General features: G+C 42.6%; 1 protein-coding gene across 1 annotated transcript in view; it reads right to left on the reverse strand.

The window, feature by feature from the left end:
* Window positions 1–13,108, reverse strand: part of VWA3B (von Willebrand factor A domain containing 3B) — a 134,856-nt gene that overhangs the window by 43,225 nt on the left and 78,523 nt on the right. The window contains exons 17-19 of the mRNA XM_036302281.1: window positions 9,551–9,667; window positions 6,132–6,219; window positions 5,897–6,053 (exon numbers count right to left, since the gene is read on the reverse strand). Of these exons, the coding sequence (XP_036158174.1) occupies window positions 5,897–6,053; window positions 6,132–6,219; window positions 9,551–9,667 (362 nt within the window). The remainder of the gene's footprint in view (window positions 1–5,896; window positions 6,054–6,131; window positions 6,220–9,550; window positions 9,668–13,108) is intronic.

Consider the following 13,108-nt stretch of genomic DNA (forward strand, 5'->3'; position numbering starts at 1 on the left):
AACATAACCAACTGATGAGAGACCCTTCTAGACAATATTTGATAACAAAAGGGAGCCTCGAGGTATAGGCTACTCAGTTCTCTGAGGTTAATCTATAAACCTCACCACATGGATATTAATAATCACACCTTGTCTGAGGAGGTTTTAACTAGAGGGAGGAAGTGAAGGAGGGAGACAGACATTGACCATAAAGGCAGAAGAAATTTCTAGAACTCATGGATAGCCAATCTGGGCTGATTCTGTTAGAACTTTTCCCACTGTTGGACCAGAGATACCCTAAAGGAGCCACGGTACTTGAGAATAGCTTTATCAATAATGATAATAGTTTATTCTTTACCCTCTGCCAAGCGCTAGGCACTCTGCATATTTCCTCACTCAAGACCTGTATCAATATATTCATACATGCAACTCCTGTTATAGGGCCTGCCTCTCCACTAAACTCTGTCGTTCTTTATTCCTTGTAAACGTGCTAGTTTCCAGTACTAACCATTTGTTGAACACATGAAAGACTAAAATTATGTATCAATTAAAAGAATGGCCAAGGCTCAAAAATTTTAAAGTTCATCTATATTGTAAAACATAATCAAGTTTGGATCCCACCAAATTTGGAGCCTTGGTAACTGAGGTAAGAGATGAGTGTAACTTTGCTATTTTTAAAGAGGTGTTTGCTAAGTATAGGTGAGCAAGGTTTTAAGAAAGGTATTTAACTTACATAAGAAAACTATTCTTGAACAATAAAAGAATAGAAAAATAAAATAAAATACCATTTCATATAGCAATTGGCAAAGTTCTTAAATGTTAGTGTTCTACATGATAGCAGAGATATAGGAAAAGAGGCATTCTTAAAATTCCAAGTAAACTGCCCAATAATTCGGGTAATAGTTAAATAAATTGTAGTAACTCATATTATTGAATATTAGTGCAACCACTAAAATCACCCAAAAATGGTCATTACAAGGAAATACATTCATAACATATGCTAAATAAAGAAAGCAGAATACAGCCCTGGCTGGTGTTGCTCAGTGGTTATACCATTGGCCCGCACACTGAAGGGTTGTGGGTACAATTGTCAGTCAAGGGCATGTACCTGGGTTGCAGGTTCGATCCCTGGCCTTGGTTGGGGTGAGTAGGGGAGGTAATCAATCGATGTGCCTCTCTCTCTCTCTCTCTCTCTCTCCCTCCCTCCCTCCCTCCTTTCACTCTGCCTAAAAATCAGTGGAAAAATATCCTTGGGTGAGGATTAACAACAACAACAAAAAGCAGAATGCAGAACTGTGTACACAGCTATTAGTTGCTAAAGTAGTGCAGACAGAATTTTACCTGACAACATCCTGTGTTTATAAGCAATCCCACAATCCCCCTTTTGAAAGGAGAAAATAGCATGAAACTGATATTTAAATATTTATTGTTCAACCCTGACTGAATTCACCAACTACTTTTTTTTTTCTCCAATAAAATCAGCTCTTCCAATAAGCATCCACACCTTGCTGCCAGCTTGACCAAGAAAGGTCTGACTGGATACGTGCAATGAGAATGCGAGAGACGTGCGTATCCTGGGCGGGTCACGGCGTACAGATAAAACTTCGGCTGCACAAACGGTCGAGTGCTGAAGCCTCAGTGTGTGCTTTTGAACTGCAATACCTCCAGCCTCCAAAGAGCAGAATGAAGGCAGGGCCACAAAATTAACTGGCAGAGCCAACAAGACCATTCAAAAACCCCTGAAAATATGCTATTTACTTCAGTGTAGATTACAGTATAGATGACATCTTACTTTTTCTTATCTTTACCAAAAGATATGTTTAATTATTTTTAGAGAGAGGAAGATGGGGAGGGGAGAGAGAGAGAGAGAGAGAGAGAGAGAGAGAGAGAGAGAGAGAGAGAGAGAAGCATGGATGTGAGAAAGAAACATGGATCGATTGGTTGTCTCCCATACACCTCATCCTGACCAGGGATCGAACCTGAAACCTTTTGCTATATGGCATGGAGCTCCAACCAACTAGCCACTTGACCAGGCACTTCTTACATTTTTTAATCTAAGCTTTTAGAACAAAAGAGATTGGGGTTTTCTATTTTAATTTTAATGTAAAAATAAATAAATAAAATGGTATAGGAGATACACATTTGTTGGCCTGGAACAACGTTAACAATAGACTATTGAGTAAAAACGAGGGTACAAAACAGTATATTTAGTTTGACTTCATTTTGGTAAAACAAAAACAAAAAACAAAGGATTTACACACAGTGAAAAGGTATAGCCAGCTAAGCACCAATGATTCACCCGCAGGGAATTTTAATTATTGGTTCTTTTTCATTTCTATTTTCTAATTTTTTACACAATGAATATATATAGCTTTTGCAATAACTGTGCTTTTGAATTTTTAATTAAAGAAGCTTTTCTATCAATAGAAAGTTCTGGTGAATGCTACTATATTTGAATAACAAAATGCCAGGTCTGTCACAGCATCCCCAACCTCTTTGCCCCTAACATTCTTCATCAGCTACATGTTGTGAGGACTGGCCTCCCTGCTAGGCTGCTCTCTAAGTTTTAAAGGAACTACTTTGATGATATCAAGTGTTTCACTCAGAACCTAGTGTGAGGACTCCTCTCATACTAGATCAGAGGCCTGCCATGGCCGCCAGGAGTACATGAGCTGGGGTGCCAGCCAGGCCTATCGGACCACAAAGCTCTCTGCTGGACCCAGACTAGGGCAAAGCAAGAAGGCTTGATGGGCTGCTGTTAAAGACATCATGATGATGACGATGAAGATTTAGACTTTCCAATAATGCAGACTCATGTTTCCAAATTATGTTGGTTTTATTATTTTCAAAGGAATTGGCAATAAAGAGCTTCAAATTCTAGATTCAACAAATAACTAAAACAGTTTTATTCTGTATATGGCTTGACAATGAATGATTCTTTTTGAAAGAGGTAAGATAAAATTATCTGGTCCATTGGAAACTTAAACTGCCAGTTAGCATTTTGAAATGGAGAGTTGCTAGGGCAACCTGTCTGCTCAATATTTTATCTCCAAGGTGACAGATTTGATGCTGGTCCAGGAAACACTGAAAACCAAAACAGCATTGTGTTCCAGAAGAAGAAGGAGCCCACACATAAGTCATGAATGAAACCAAGAGTGGGGGACAAAGCCCAGCACTGCTTTACAATTCCACTCAGATGGATGCGGCTGTGCACAGAGCACAGGGGTAAGGGTCAATTAAAATTCGCAATGCAGTGGGTTAAGATTCATGTTCTCTTTTCAGCTCCATTCTAGTTTTTGTCTACTTTTTCATAAAATGTTATGTCCACATCTCAAAAAGCTATACATCCCACTAAGTGGGAATAATTTTAGATTATAGTTTTCTTATTTTCCCATTGACAGCCAGGGTCTCTTAAAGTCAGAGGAAATATTAAGGAATAGGAGATGTCAGTGTGCTTTAAGGGCGAAATTGGAACTCATTACAGTCCATTTCCATCATCATCATGATTCTTGCTCTTACTATCAACAATGAAGGACAGTAAGCACGCTGGGCAGTGTGTTACCTGCCCCAGGTTTGTGAAGAGGACGTGCAGTGCCACAAAGAGCACAAGCCAAGTCCCCTGGAAGATGCACTTGAGAAGCTTGGTCCTCTCTCCGTGGCTTTGCTTTCTAGCGTCAGAAGACGCGGATGTTCTCCTGAGGACCAGGACCTTCACTACTCTTCCTCCCAACTTTTCCTTCTTAAATTTCACTCTTGGCATTTTTCTCTCTCTCAGACCCATGTGGTTTGGGCCTGTCCCCAGTGTTACCACCTGGGTCACGGCCACCTTGACCTTGCCTTCTCACTGCCCCTCACCTTCCCGGCCTCAGACCCCTCCAACTCTTGTCCAGAGACAGCAGTCAGAGCCCAACCTTGATCTTTTCTCTCCTCTGTAAAGAGCCTTCAGATCCCCTCAGAATGACATTCAACGTCCTTAACTCAGTCAAGACCTTCCGTCCCAGCTCTAGCACCTTCCTGCAGCCACACTGAGCTTCCTCTGGAGTGAGACCTTTCTCTGACCCTCAGACTTCCCTGTGTGCTCCCCACGGCCTAGGACCCTGCTCCTCACCTCTGCACCTTCGTAACTCCTTTCCCCCCACCCAGACTCGGGCTGAGCAAATGCCCCAGGTCCGAGCTCTCAGGCCACGTCAGAGCATTTCTCTGACATGAAACTGGATCTTTGACCTACACTTCCCAGAGGTCACAGGAACTAGAACTTCTTATTTTAGTTGCCATTTCCTTAACTGTGTGTCGTATATGTTACCAATATTTTTTTGAGATCTGCCTTAATTTTATTTATATAGTTTTATACAAAATAACATTTTTATTTATTCAATCCATAAATATGCCCTTCATGGTTTTTTCTTTTATTTTATTCTCATGTTTTCCTACCCTATCATGTTTGTTTTTAGAGAAACTTACTTTTGATGTATCAAAGCTTATTGCGAGGGTTAAAAGGAGACAAGATAAGCACAAGAAAACTCTCTTCCCAGGGGGAGTTCACTAAATATCCTCTACTCCAAATAAAACTCAATAATTTAATAAAATAAATCCACAGCACATGAGAAGTTGTCACCAAAGTTGCTAGAAGAAAGCTTCACGTGATAAGCTGATATCAGACTAATCAGGTAGCGTTCACTGCGGGCGTAAATAGAATCTGCCAGTCATAAGCTGACAGGGCCAGGACCACTCACCTTAAGCAAAGTCATGAGGAACCCAGCCTAAGTGATCACACACACTGGAGCAAGAGCCACTGGCCACGCCAACCCGGCTGATGTGGAAGCCCATGGGCATAATTCCTTACATGTGACTGATAGAAAACCTCCCCAATTCACCCACTTCTTCCAAATACACCAGATCTCAGCTATTGCAAGGACAATTAGATAAAGCTCTTTTTAAAAGAAGTTTCCTGCCTTTGATTTCTTTTCAACTTTTTATTATGGAAAATTTCAAATATGTAAAAAAGAAGACAGAACAGTAGAATGAGCCCCCTTCTCCCCCCGCCCATTCAATAGTCTTATAATCCAAATATAACAATTATCTACTCATGGCCAATGTTGCTTTACCTACTCCTCCCCTCCCCCCACTGTTCCCACCATACAGATTATTTTGAAGCTAATCCCAAACCCTTTCCATTCCTCTGTAAATATTTCAGTGTGAGATAAGGTTTTAAGGATATTTTTTTCAATTAGTGATTGTAAGGCCTGACATGTTCCTATTTAAATCATTAGGTGCTGTTTCATCGAAGCTCTGGAGTTCAAGCCTTATGTTCACTTGTCTTTTGTGTTCCCCATCCCCGTGCACTCTGGCTGCTCCACTGGGTCTGTTCTTGCTAAGGGCACGGACCTTCTCATCACACAAGTCAGTGGGAACTCTTCACACTTATTTGGCTTCCTCCACAGGTAACCCTACCACACACCCTCTTATTGGAAGCTCTTAGCTCTTTCTCTCCTTCTGGGACATGAATGGCTGTCACTCATCACTCTCTTAGGGCTCTTTTGTTCTGGCTAACTCTCCATCCATCTGTCTCTCTGTCTTCCTCCCTCCCTCCTTCCCTTTCCTTCCCTCCCTCCCTCCCTCCCTTCCTCCCTCTTTCTCTTTTTCCTTTGGAGACTTTGACGATGCACTCAGGAAGAGAAGGTGAGCAACAGAAGAACCTCGTCTCTCACAAGCAGACAACCCTGAACTGCCAACTAACAAAGGCCAGTTCCTTCTTAGCTTGACAGCGAACATGCTTCTCACCGCCTTTATAAAGAACTCGTTTTCAGTGGGTGAAATGAGCTTTGGTTACAACTGTACAAGACATTGACGTGGACGGCTTTTCATTTAAGCACGAAATGAAAACTATGTCGAGCAGAGACACAGACAATCAGTTCACCTCATCAAAGACCTTGGAAGTCACATGCTTGCCCAGGATGGGAATGTAGGTGGGGCTGTGCGGGACGGCTGTCGCCGACAAGGCGTCCATGATGGTGAGTTTCCTGGCAACCAAGCCGTGGGTCTTGAGCCAGTTTTCTGAAGACAAATCTGAAAAACTGAGAACACTTGACTGTGACATTTTAAAACTCACAACAAAAACAGAACACAACTGTCCCCAGAAAATTAAAACTCACTCTTGGTCATAAGTGTGACTTCCTTCTGGAGTCGGTCTTTCTAGTGATATGTCATCTAGATGCTCGTTTGTCAGCACGATGCTCAGTTCTGTGGACAGGGAAATGGCGGCTGGACAATGTCCTCAGACACTGGGTTTACAGCAAGATGCAAAAGGGGCGCACACGTCTCTGAGCTCAGCTGTGACTGAGGCTGAGAAACGGACCTCACTTCAGAGCACACTGTCCCTCAGAGTGGTTCTCAGGCAACACGCACCGGCGGTTGACACTGAAGACCAACGCCCAGGTGAGCACCACCTGTCATTGTTTTACCCACCCCCCCCACCCCCACCCCCGCCCCGGGCCACGGAGAGGTCCCTCCAGGGAAAACTGAGACATACGCATGCTCTCACTTTCTAGAGAACACATTTTTTAAATGTTGAACAAGAATACCACTCACCACTGGTGGTTTAATGTGGCCCTCATTAGGCTCCTCCCAAAGTACACAGGGGAGCTTTGATCGACATTTTAGTCGGTAACAGTTTGTTTTGTGGCTCCTCAGCTCTGTGTAGGGAAACCAAATCCTTCTTAGGTCCTGCTTAGTTGTAGGGTCAATTCAGGGGTGGGCAAACTTTTTGACTCGAGGGCCACAATGGGTTCTTAAACTGGACCGGAGGGCCGGAACAAAAGCATGGATGGAGTGTTTGTGTGAACTAATATATATTCAAAGTAAACATCATTACATAAAAGGGTACGGTCTTTTTTTTTTTTTTTTAGTTTTATTCATTTTATTCAATTGACCCACGGCTGGGTCAATTGCTCACATCGGTATTTGGGGTTTTAATGCACACCCTTACATAAGCTTGGATTTATTCATGAAAAGGAATATTAGCTCATCAGATCAGCAGCATTTAGACGAAGGGGAATTTGGGAGTGAGCTAGTTAAAAGCCTAACGTATCCTATCCTAATCACATGATGAGCCCTTTAAGGATGGTGCCTGGAGCAGACTGAGGAGATGTGCCAGGTGAGCTGAAACTAGGGAAAAGACATCGCCTCCATCAGCCTGAGGAGCACAAGGGTCGATTAAGCTGTGGCCCAGCACCAACAGGTGTGATGTCACCCAGGTGCACCCCACTACCCAGGGGATTCTGGATTGTGTGTGTGTGTGTGTGTGTGTGTGTGTACTGGGATTTATTATTTATCAACTATCTGAAATATAGGGGAAAGTACTACAGTAATTAAACTTTTAGAAATTTACTATTTTAACAATAATGACTTTATCAACAGTAATAAAAGCTGTTTAGACCGGAGAGGAGTTTATTGGATGGTACCACCTGTGCCAGAAGGGAAAAAAATAAACCACCTGTGGCCCTGGCCGGGTAGCTCAGTTGGCTAGAGCGTCATCCCTATACACCAGGGAAGGTTGTGGGTTCGATCCCCAATCAGGGCACATACAAGAATCACCAATAAATGCATAAGCAAGTGGAACAGCAAATCAATGTTTTGCATAAATAAGTGGAACAACAAGTCAATGTCTCTCTCTAAAAATCAATCAATCAATAAAATATTAGAGTGATATCAAAAATAAATAAATAAATAAACCGATTGCGAAGTATTCAATGTTCAGACTCAAACCCTGCGGTGGCCGAAGCATGGCCACTGGCACTGTAGCTGCACAGGCCACGTGTGTACTAAACACCCAGGCACAGTAAGCAAGTCGCCCCCTAAGAAAACCGCGTTCACAAAAGCAGGTAGACCTGATTTACAAGAGAGTCCTCTGCACAGAAAGCAATCTGGACCCACTTAAAAGGATGTGCCTTAAGAAGAACAAAGTAGGTGGGATCTCAATACCTGATATCAAGCTGTATTACAAAGCCACTGTTCTCAAAACTGCCTGATACTGGCACAAGAACAGACATACAGATCAATGGAATAGAATAGAGAGCCCAGAAATCGACCCGAACCACTATGCTCAATTAATATTTGACAAAGGAGGCAAGAACATACAATGGAGTCAAGACAGTCTCTTCAATAAATGATGTTGGGAAAATTGGACAGATACATGCAAGAAAATGAAACTAGACCACCAACTTACACCATACACAAAAATAAACTCAAAATGGATAAAGGACTTAAATGTAAGATGGGAAACCATAAAAGTACTAGAGGAATCCAAAGGCAACAAAATCTCAAACATATGCTGAAGCAATTTCTTCACCGATACTGCTTCTAGGGCACTGGAAACTAAAGAGAAAATAAACAAATGGGACTACATCAAAATAAAAAGCTTCTGCACAGCAAAAGAAACCATCAACAAAACAAGAAAGCCCACTGCATGGGAGAACATATTTGCCAATGTTATCACCGATAAGGATTTAATCTACAACATTTATAGGGAACTCATACAACTTAACAAAAGAAAGATAAACAATCCAATCAAAAAATGGGCAAAGGACCTAAATAGATACTTTTCAAAAGAGGACATTCAGAAGGCCAAGAGACATATGAAAACATGCTCAAAGTCACTAATCATCTGAGAAATGCAAATCAAAACAACAATGAGGTATCATCTCATACCTGTCAGAATGGCTATCATCAACAAATCAACAAACGACAAGTGCTGGAGAGGATGTGGAGAAAAGGAACCCTCCTGCACTGCTGGTGGGAATGCAGACTGGTGCAGTCACTATGGAAGACAGTATGGAGTTTCCTCAAAAAGTTAAAAATGGAACTCCCATTTGACCCAGTGATCCCACTTCTAGGAATATATCCCAAGAAACCATAAACACCAATCAGAAAGGATATATGCACCCCTATGTTCATAGCAGCACAATTCACCATAGCTAGGATCTGGAAACAGCCTAAGTGCCCATCAGCAGATGAATGGATTAGAAAACTGTGGTACATCTACATGATGGAATACTATGCTGCTGTAAAAAAGAAGGAACTCTTACCATTTGCAACAGCATGGATGGAACTGGAGAGCATTATGCTAAGTGAAATAAGCCAGTCAATGAAAGAAAAACACCACATGATCTCACTCATTTTTGGATAATAAAGACCATTATAAACTGATGAACAAAAATAGATACAGAGGCAGAGCTGCCTCGAACAGACTGTCAAACTACAGCGGGAAGACTGGGGAGGGTTGGAGGGCAGGACGGGGGGAGTAAGAGATCAACCGAAGGGCTTGTATGCATGCATATAAGCATAACCAATGGACACAAGACACTGGGGGGTAGGGGAGGCCAGGGGAATATCAAGGGGGGGGGGGGAAGGAGACATATGTAATACCCTTTGTAATACTTTAAGCAATAAAACAAAATTTTAAAAAAAGAAAAAGGATGTGCCTTCCCCTAAGTATCTATGCCCAGCTCACAGGAGCCGGCCCTAGGCAAAGGGAGCCCGTCTGGCTCGCTGACAGAGAACCTCTCCGCCTTGCCTCTGTCACCGGGAGGGTTCCAGCTGCTGGGAGTGGGAAGGTCGTCCGTCTTCCTGCTGCAAGCTGTGCTCTTGAGGGTGCACATCTGGCTTCTGAGCAGGCTGGTTTTGGTCGCTTCTGCAGGTATGACAGGGAGAGGGGTTAAAGGAGTGTGGGATGGAAAGAGATATTCATTAGATGCAACTATTTCCTTGGATCCTTAAAAACAGAATGCAGCCTCTTTCCAACCTCAGAGCACGGCCCTGCCAGCAATGAATGCTGTGGTACCGGCTTGCTCCACTCATCTTAAGTCAAGCTCTGACCCTTCGGAGAGGACTCTGCCTCCAAGGTCATCTAGTTGTTGGCAGATTCATTTCCTGTGGTTGCAGGACTGAGGACCCTGCTTCCTCGCTGGCTGTCAGACAGAGGCCTCGCTCTGCTCCTTACAGCACCGCATTTCTACTCCGGTGGCCCCTCCATCTGCAAGCCGCCACGCACACTGAGTTCCCCTCGTGCTTCGTCTCTGATTTTCCATTCTGCCACCAGCTGGAAAACGCCTCTGCTTAAGGGCCGTGTAGGTACCAGCCACCTCCTAGACCAGTGATGGCAAACCTTTTGAGCTCGGCGTGTCAGCATTTTGAAAAACCCCAACTTAACTCTGGTGCCGTGTCGCATATAGAAATTTTTTGATATTTGCAACCATAGTAAAACAAATATATATATTTTTGATATTAATTTTATATATTTAAATGCCATTTAACAAAGAAAACTCAACCAAAAAACTGAGTTCGAGTGTCACTTCTGACATGCGTGTCATAGGTTCGCCATCACTGCCCTAGACCTTGTATCCAAGTCGACATGACATAATCGTGGGAGTGATAACCCATAGTCACAGGGGTCAGAGGGGTCATCTTTGGGAGGCTGCTTTAGAAGCTCTGTCTCCCACAGTTGCTGTCCACACCTTTGTATTATTTTCTACCCTCTGTTGAGTCCCTTCAACTAGCACGTGGACACTTACCAATATTGAAACTTAATCTGTGTGTGTTAGGGGATAATGAGCCTATACCAAGATACCTTGAGTTTTCACATGTGATCTCTTAAACTACACTAATTGTACATGTGTCTGTATTTCACAATTTAGAGGCACAAGTACCAAGGCTTTAGTAGTTTTCTTGAATAAAATGTGTTCTTATTTTTCAACAAGAAGGGACTTACCATCTCCCATAAGAAATTAGATAAAGTGAATAATAGTTAGCAATCTACAAATTATCTGTCTTTTGCACGGAAAGGTAATCCCAGGGCCTCCATGCGTGGAGATAGAAGTGAGCTATATGTTAGTCATTGTTTTTCTAGGCCACAAAGGGTGAGTCCTGGTTGCCTGTGTAACCAGGAATTAAGAAGGATGCGTCTTCTTGGGAGCTATGCCTGTGAAAAGGAGCTCAATGATCCACATAAGAGCGCTGACCTCCTGCCCCTGCCCACAATGACAGCCCACCTTGACCAAAGTTACTAGGCAAAAATAACCACACACAGGATGCCAAAACGAAAATAAAATTTTGCTCTAAAAGTCTCCAAGCACTTTCCCTCTCCCACTCTCTCTCTAAAAAGAAAAAGGATCAATGGAAAAATATCCTCAGGTGAGGATTAACAAAAAATTAAGAAATTAAAAATAATAGTCTCAAAGCATAAAAACAGCACTATTCACAGACTCTGCAAATAAAACATATTTATCTGGCAGTGGATTCAAGCATTTAACTCCTCCCCAAGCTCTGTGTAGTCCATCCCCACGTTCTTCACTCTCTATTAAAAACTGAAACAGAATTAGAACTCAGCACAGGGTTGCCTATCATTAGCAATGATCCCACATCTAAGTGAAATGGTGGAGGTGACAAAAAGCCATTAGGATGTTTAGGATGAGTAGCAAGTAGCATCTTTAGCAGATTTATTGGGATGGGCAGGCAGGACTGGCAAAAGGGATGCAGACACGCTAGTGGCCCAGTATGGGAGCCTCTTTGTCCCCATGGGCCTAACACATTCCTCCCTCACACAAAGACACCAGGACAAGTGGACAGATAATTCAAGAGGGACCAAGACATAGCAAGTGGCCCATGCTAGGAAACCTCTCCATCTCTCTGGACATGAGGACACTCCTGAGACAATGGTGGAGAAGCCCCCACAACCCTCCCGCACTGAGAGACATCTGTAGTCCTGGCCTGAGAAAATTCATGCAGTCCAGCAGGGACCAGAAGCAGCCCCAGTGAGACCAGAAAACCAACCACCAAAACCACACCACAGAGGTTGTGAAAATTAAAATGTGATTGGAACCCCTTGACCAGGGCATCTACTTACTAAGAGAAAAGATTTCAATAGGATCCAGAGTCCCTACCATCATGCCCAAATAAATGTTCAGGATACTATAAAAAAATCACCCAACATATCAAGAACCAAGAAAATCACACCTTGAATGAAAAAAACAATCAAATGACTCCAACACCAAAATGAATCAGAAGATGGAATTATCTGACAAGAAATTCAAAAAAGCTATCTTTTTTTCTCATCTTTAAAAAAAATACATTTTTATTGATTTCAGAGAGAAAGGGAGAGGGAGAGAGAGATAGAAACATCAATGGTGGGAGAGACTCATTGGTTGGCTGTCTTCTGAACACCCCACACAGGGGACCAAGCTTGCAACCTGGGCATGTGCCCTGACCAGAATATGAACCGTGACCTCCTGGTTCATAGGTCAAAGCTCAACCACTGAGCCAAAGAAACTATCTTATAGATGCTTCATTAATCTAGCTATATAAAAGCCTAAGCAACCAGCTGACTGGCCGACTGGCTGGTAGCTATGATGCGCACTAACCACGAGGGGGCAGATGCTTAATGCAGGAGCTGCTGAGCGACAGCAACTTTGCAAAGTGCCTTCTTGCACTTTGGGACCCCTCGGAGGATATCGGACTGCCGGTTTCAGCCCGATCCCCACAGGCCAGGCCAAGGGACCCTACTGGTGCACAAATCTGTGCATGGGGTCTCTAGTTAATTATAAGTTCTCTTGAGATAAATGCACAAATAGAAAATCTCAGGAAATACATATAAGTTATAAAAAATTTCCAAGTGTAAAACTGAAAAATAAAATAACAAATTATCTTGAAGAAATGAAACTTATGTTCACATAAACCTTGTACATGAATGCTTATAACTGCTTTATGTAAATATTCCCAAACTGGAAACAACCCAAATGTTCTTCCAACTCTGATATATCCATATCATGGAATACTACACAGCACTGAAAAGGAACGAGCTATTGATACATGTAAAAACTAGGATGAATCTTCAGGAAAATATGCTGAGTAAGAAAAGCCAACCCCCAAAGGTTATGTACTGCATGATTCCATTTATTTAACATTTTTGAAAAGATAATTTTTTACAAATAGAGAATTCAGTGGGTCCCGGGCTTAGGAAAGGTAGGCATGGTTGCAGAAGAGCAATGCCCAGGATCCTTGCGGTGATGACTATTCTGTATCTTGACTGTGGTGGTGGAAACGCAAAACTTCTCATGTGATAAAGTTGCATAGAACC

This window comes from Myotis myotis, unplaced genomic scaffold (assembly GCF_014108235.1).
Source record: "Myotis myotis isolate mMyoMyo1 unplaced genomic scaffold, mMyoMyo1.p scaffold_m19_p_30, whole genome shotgun sequence".
NCBI classification, from domain to species: domain Eukaryota; kingdom Metazoa; phylum Chordata; class Mammalia; order Chiroptera; family Vespertilionidae; genus Myotis; species Myotis myotis.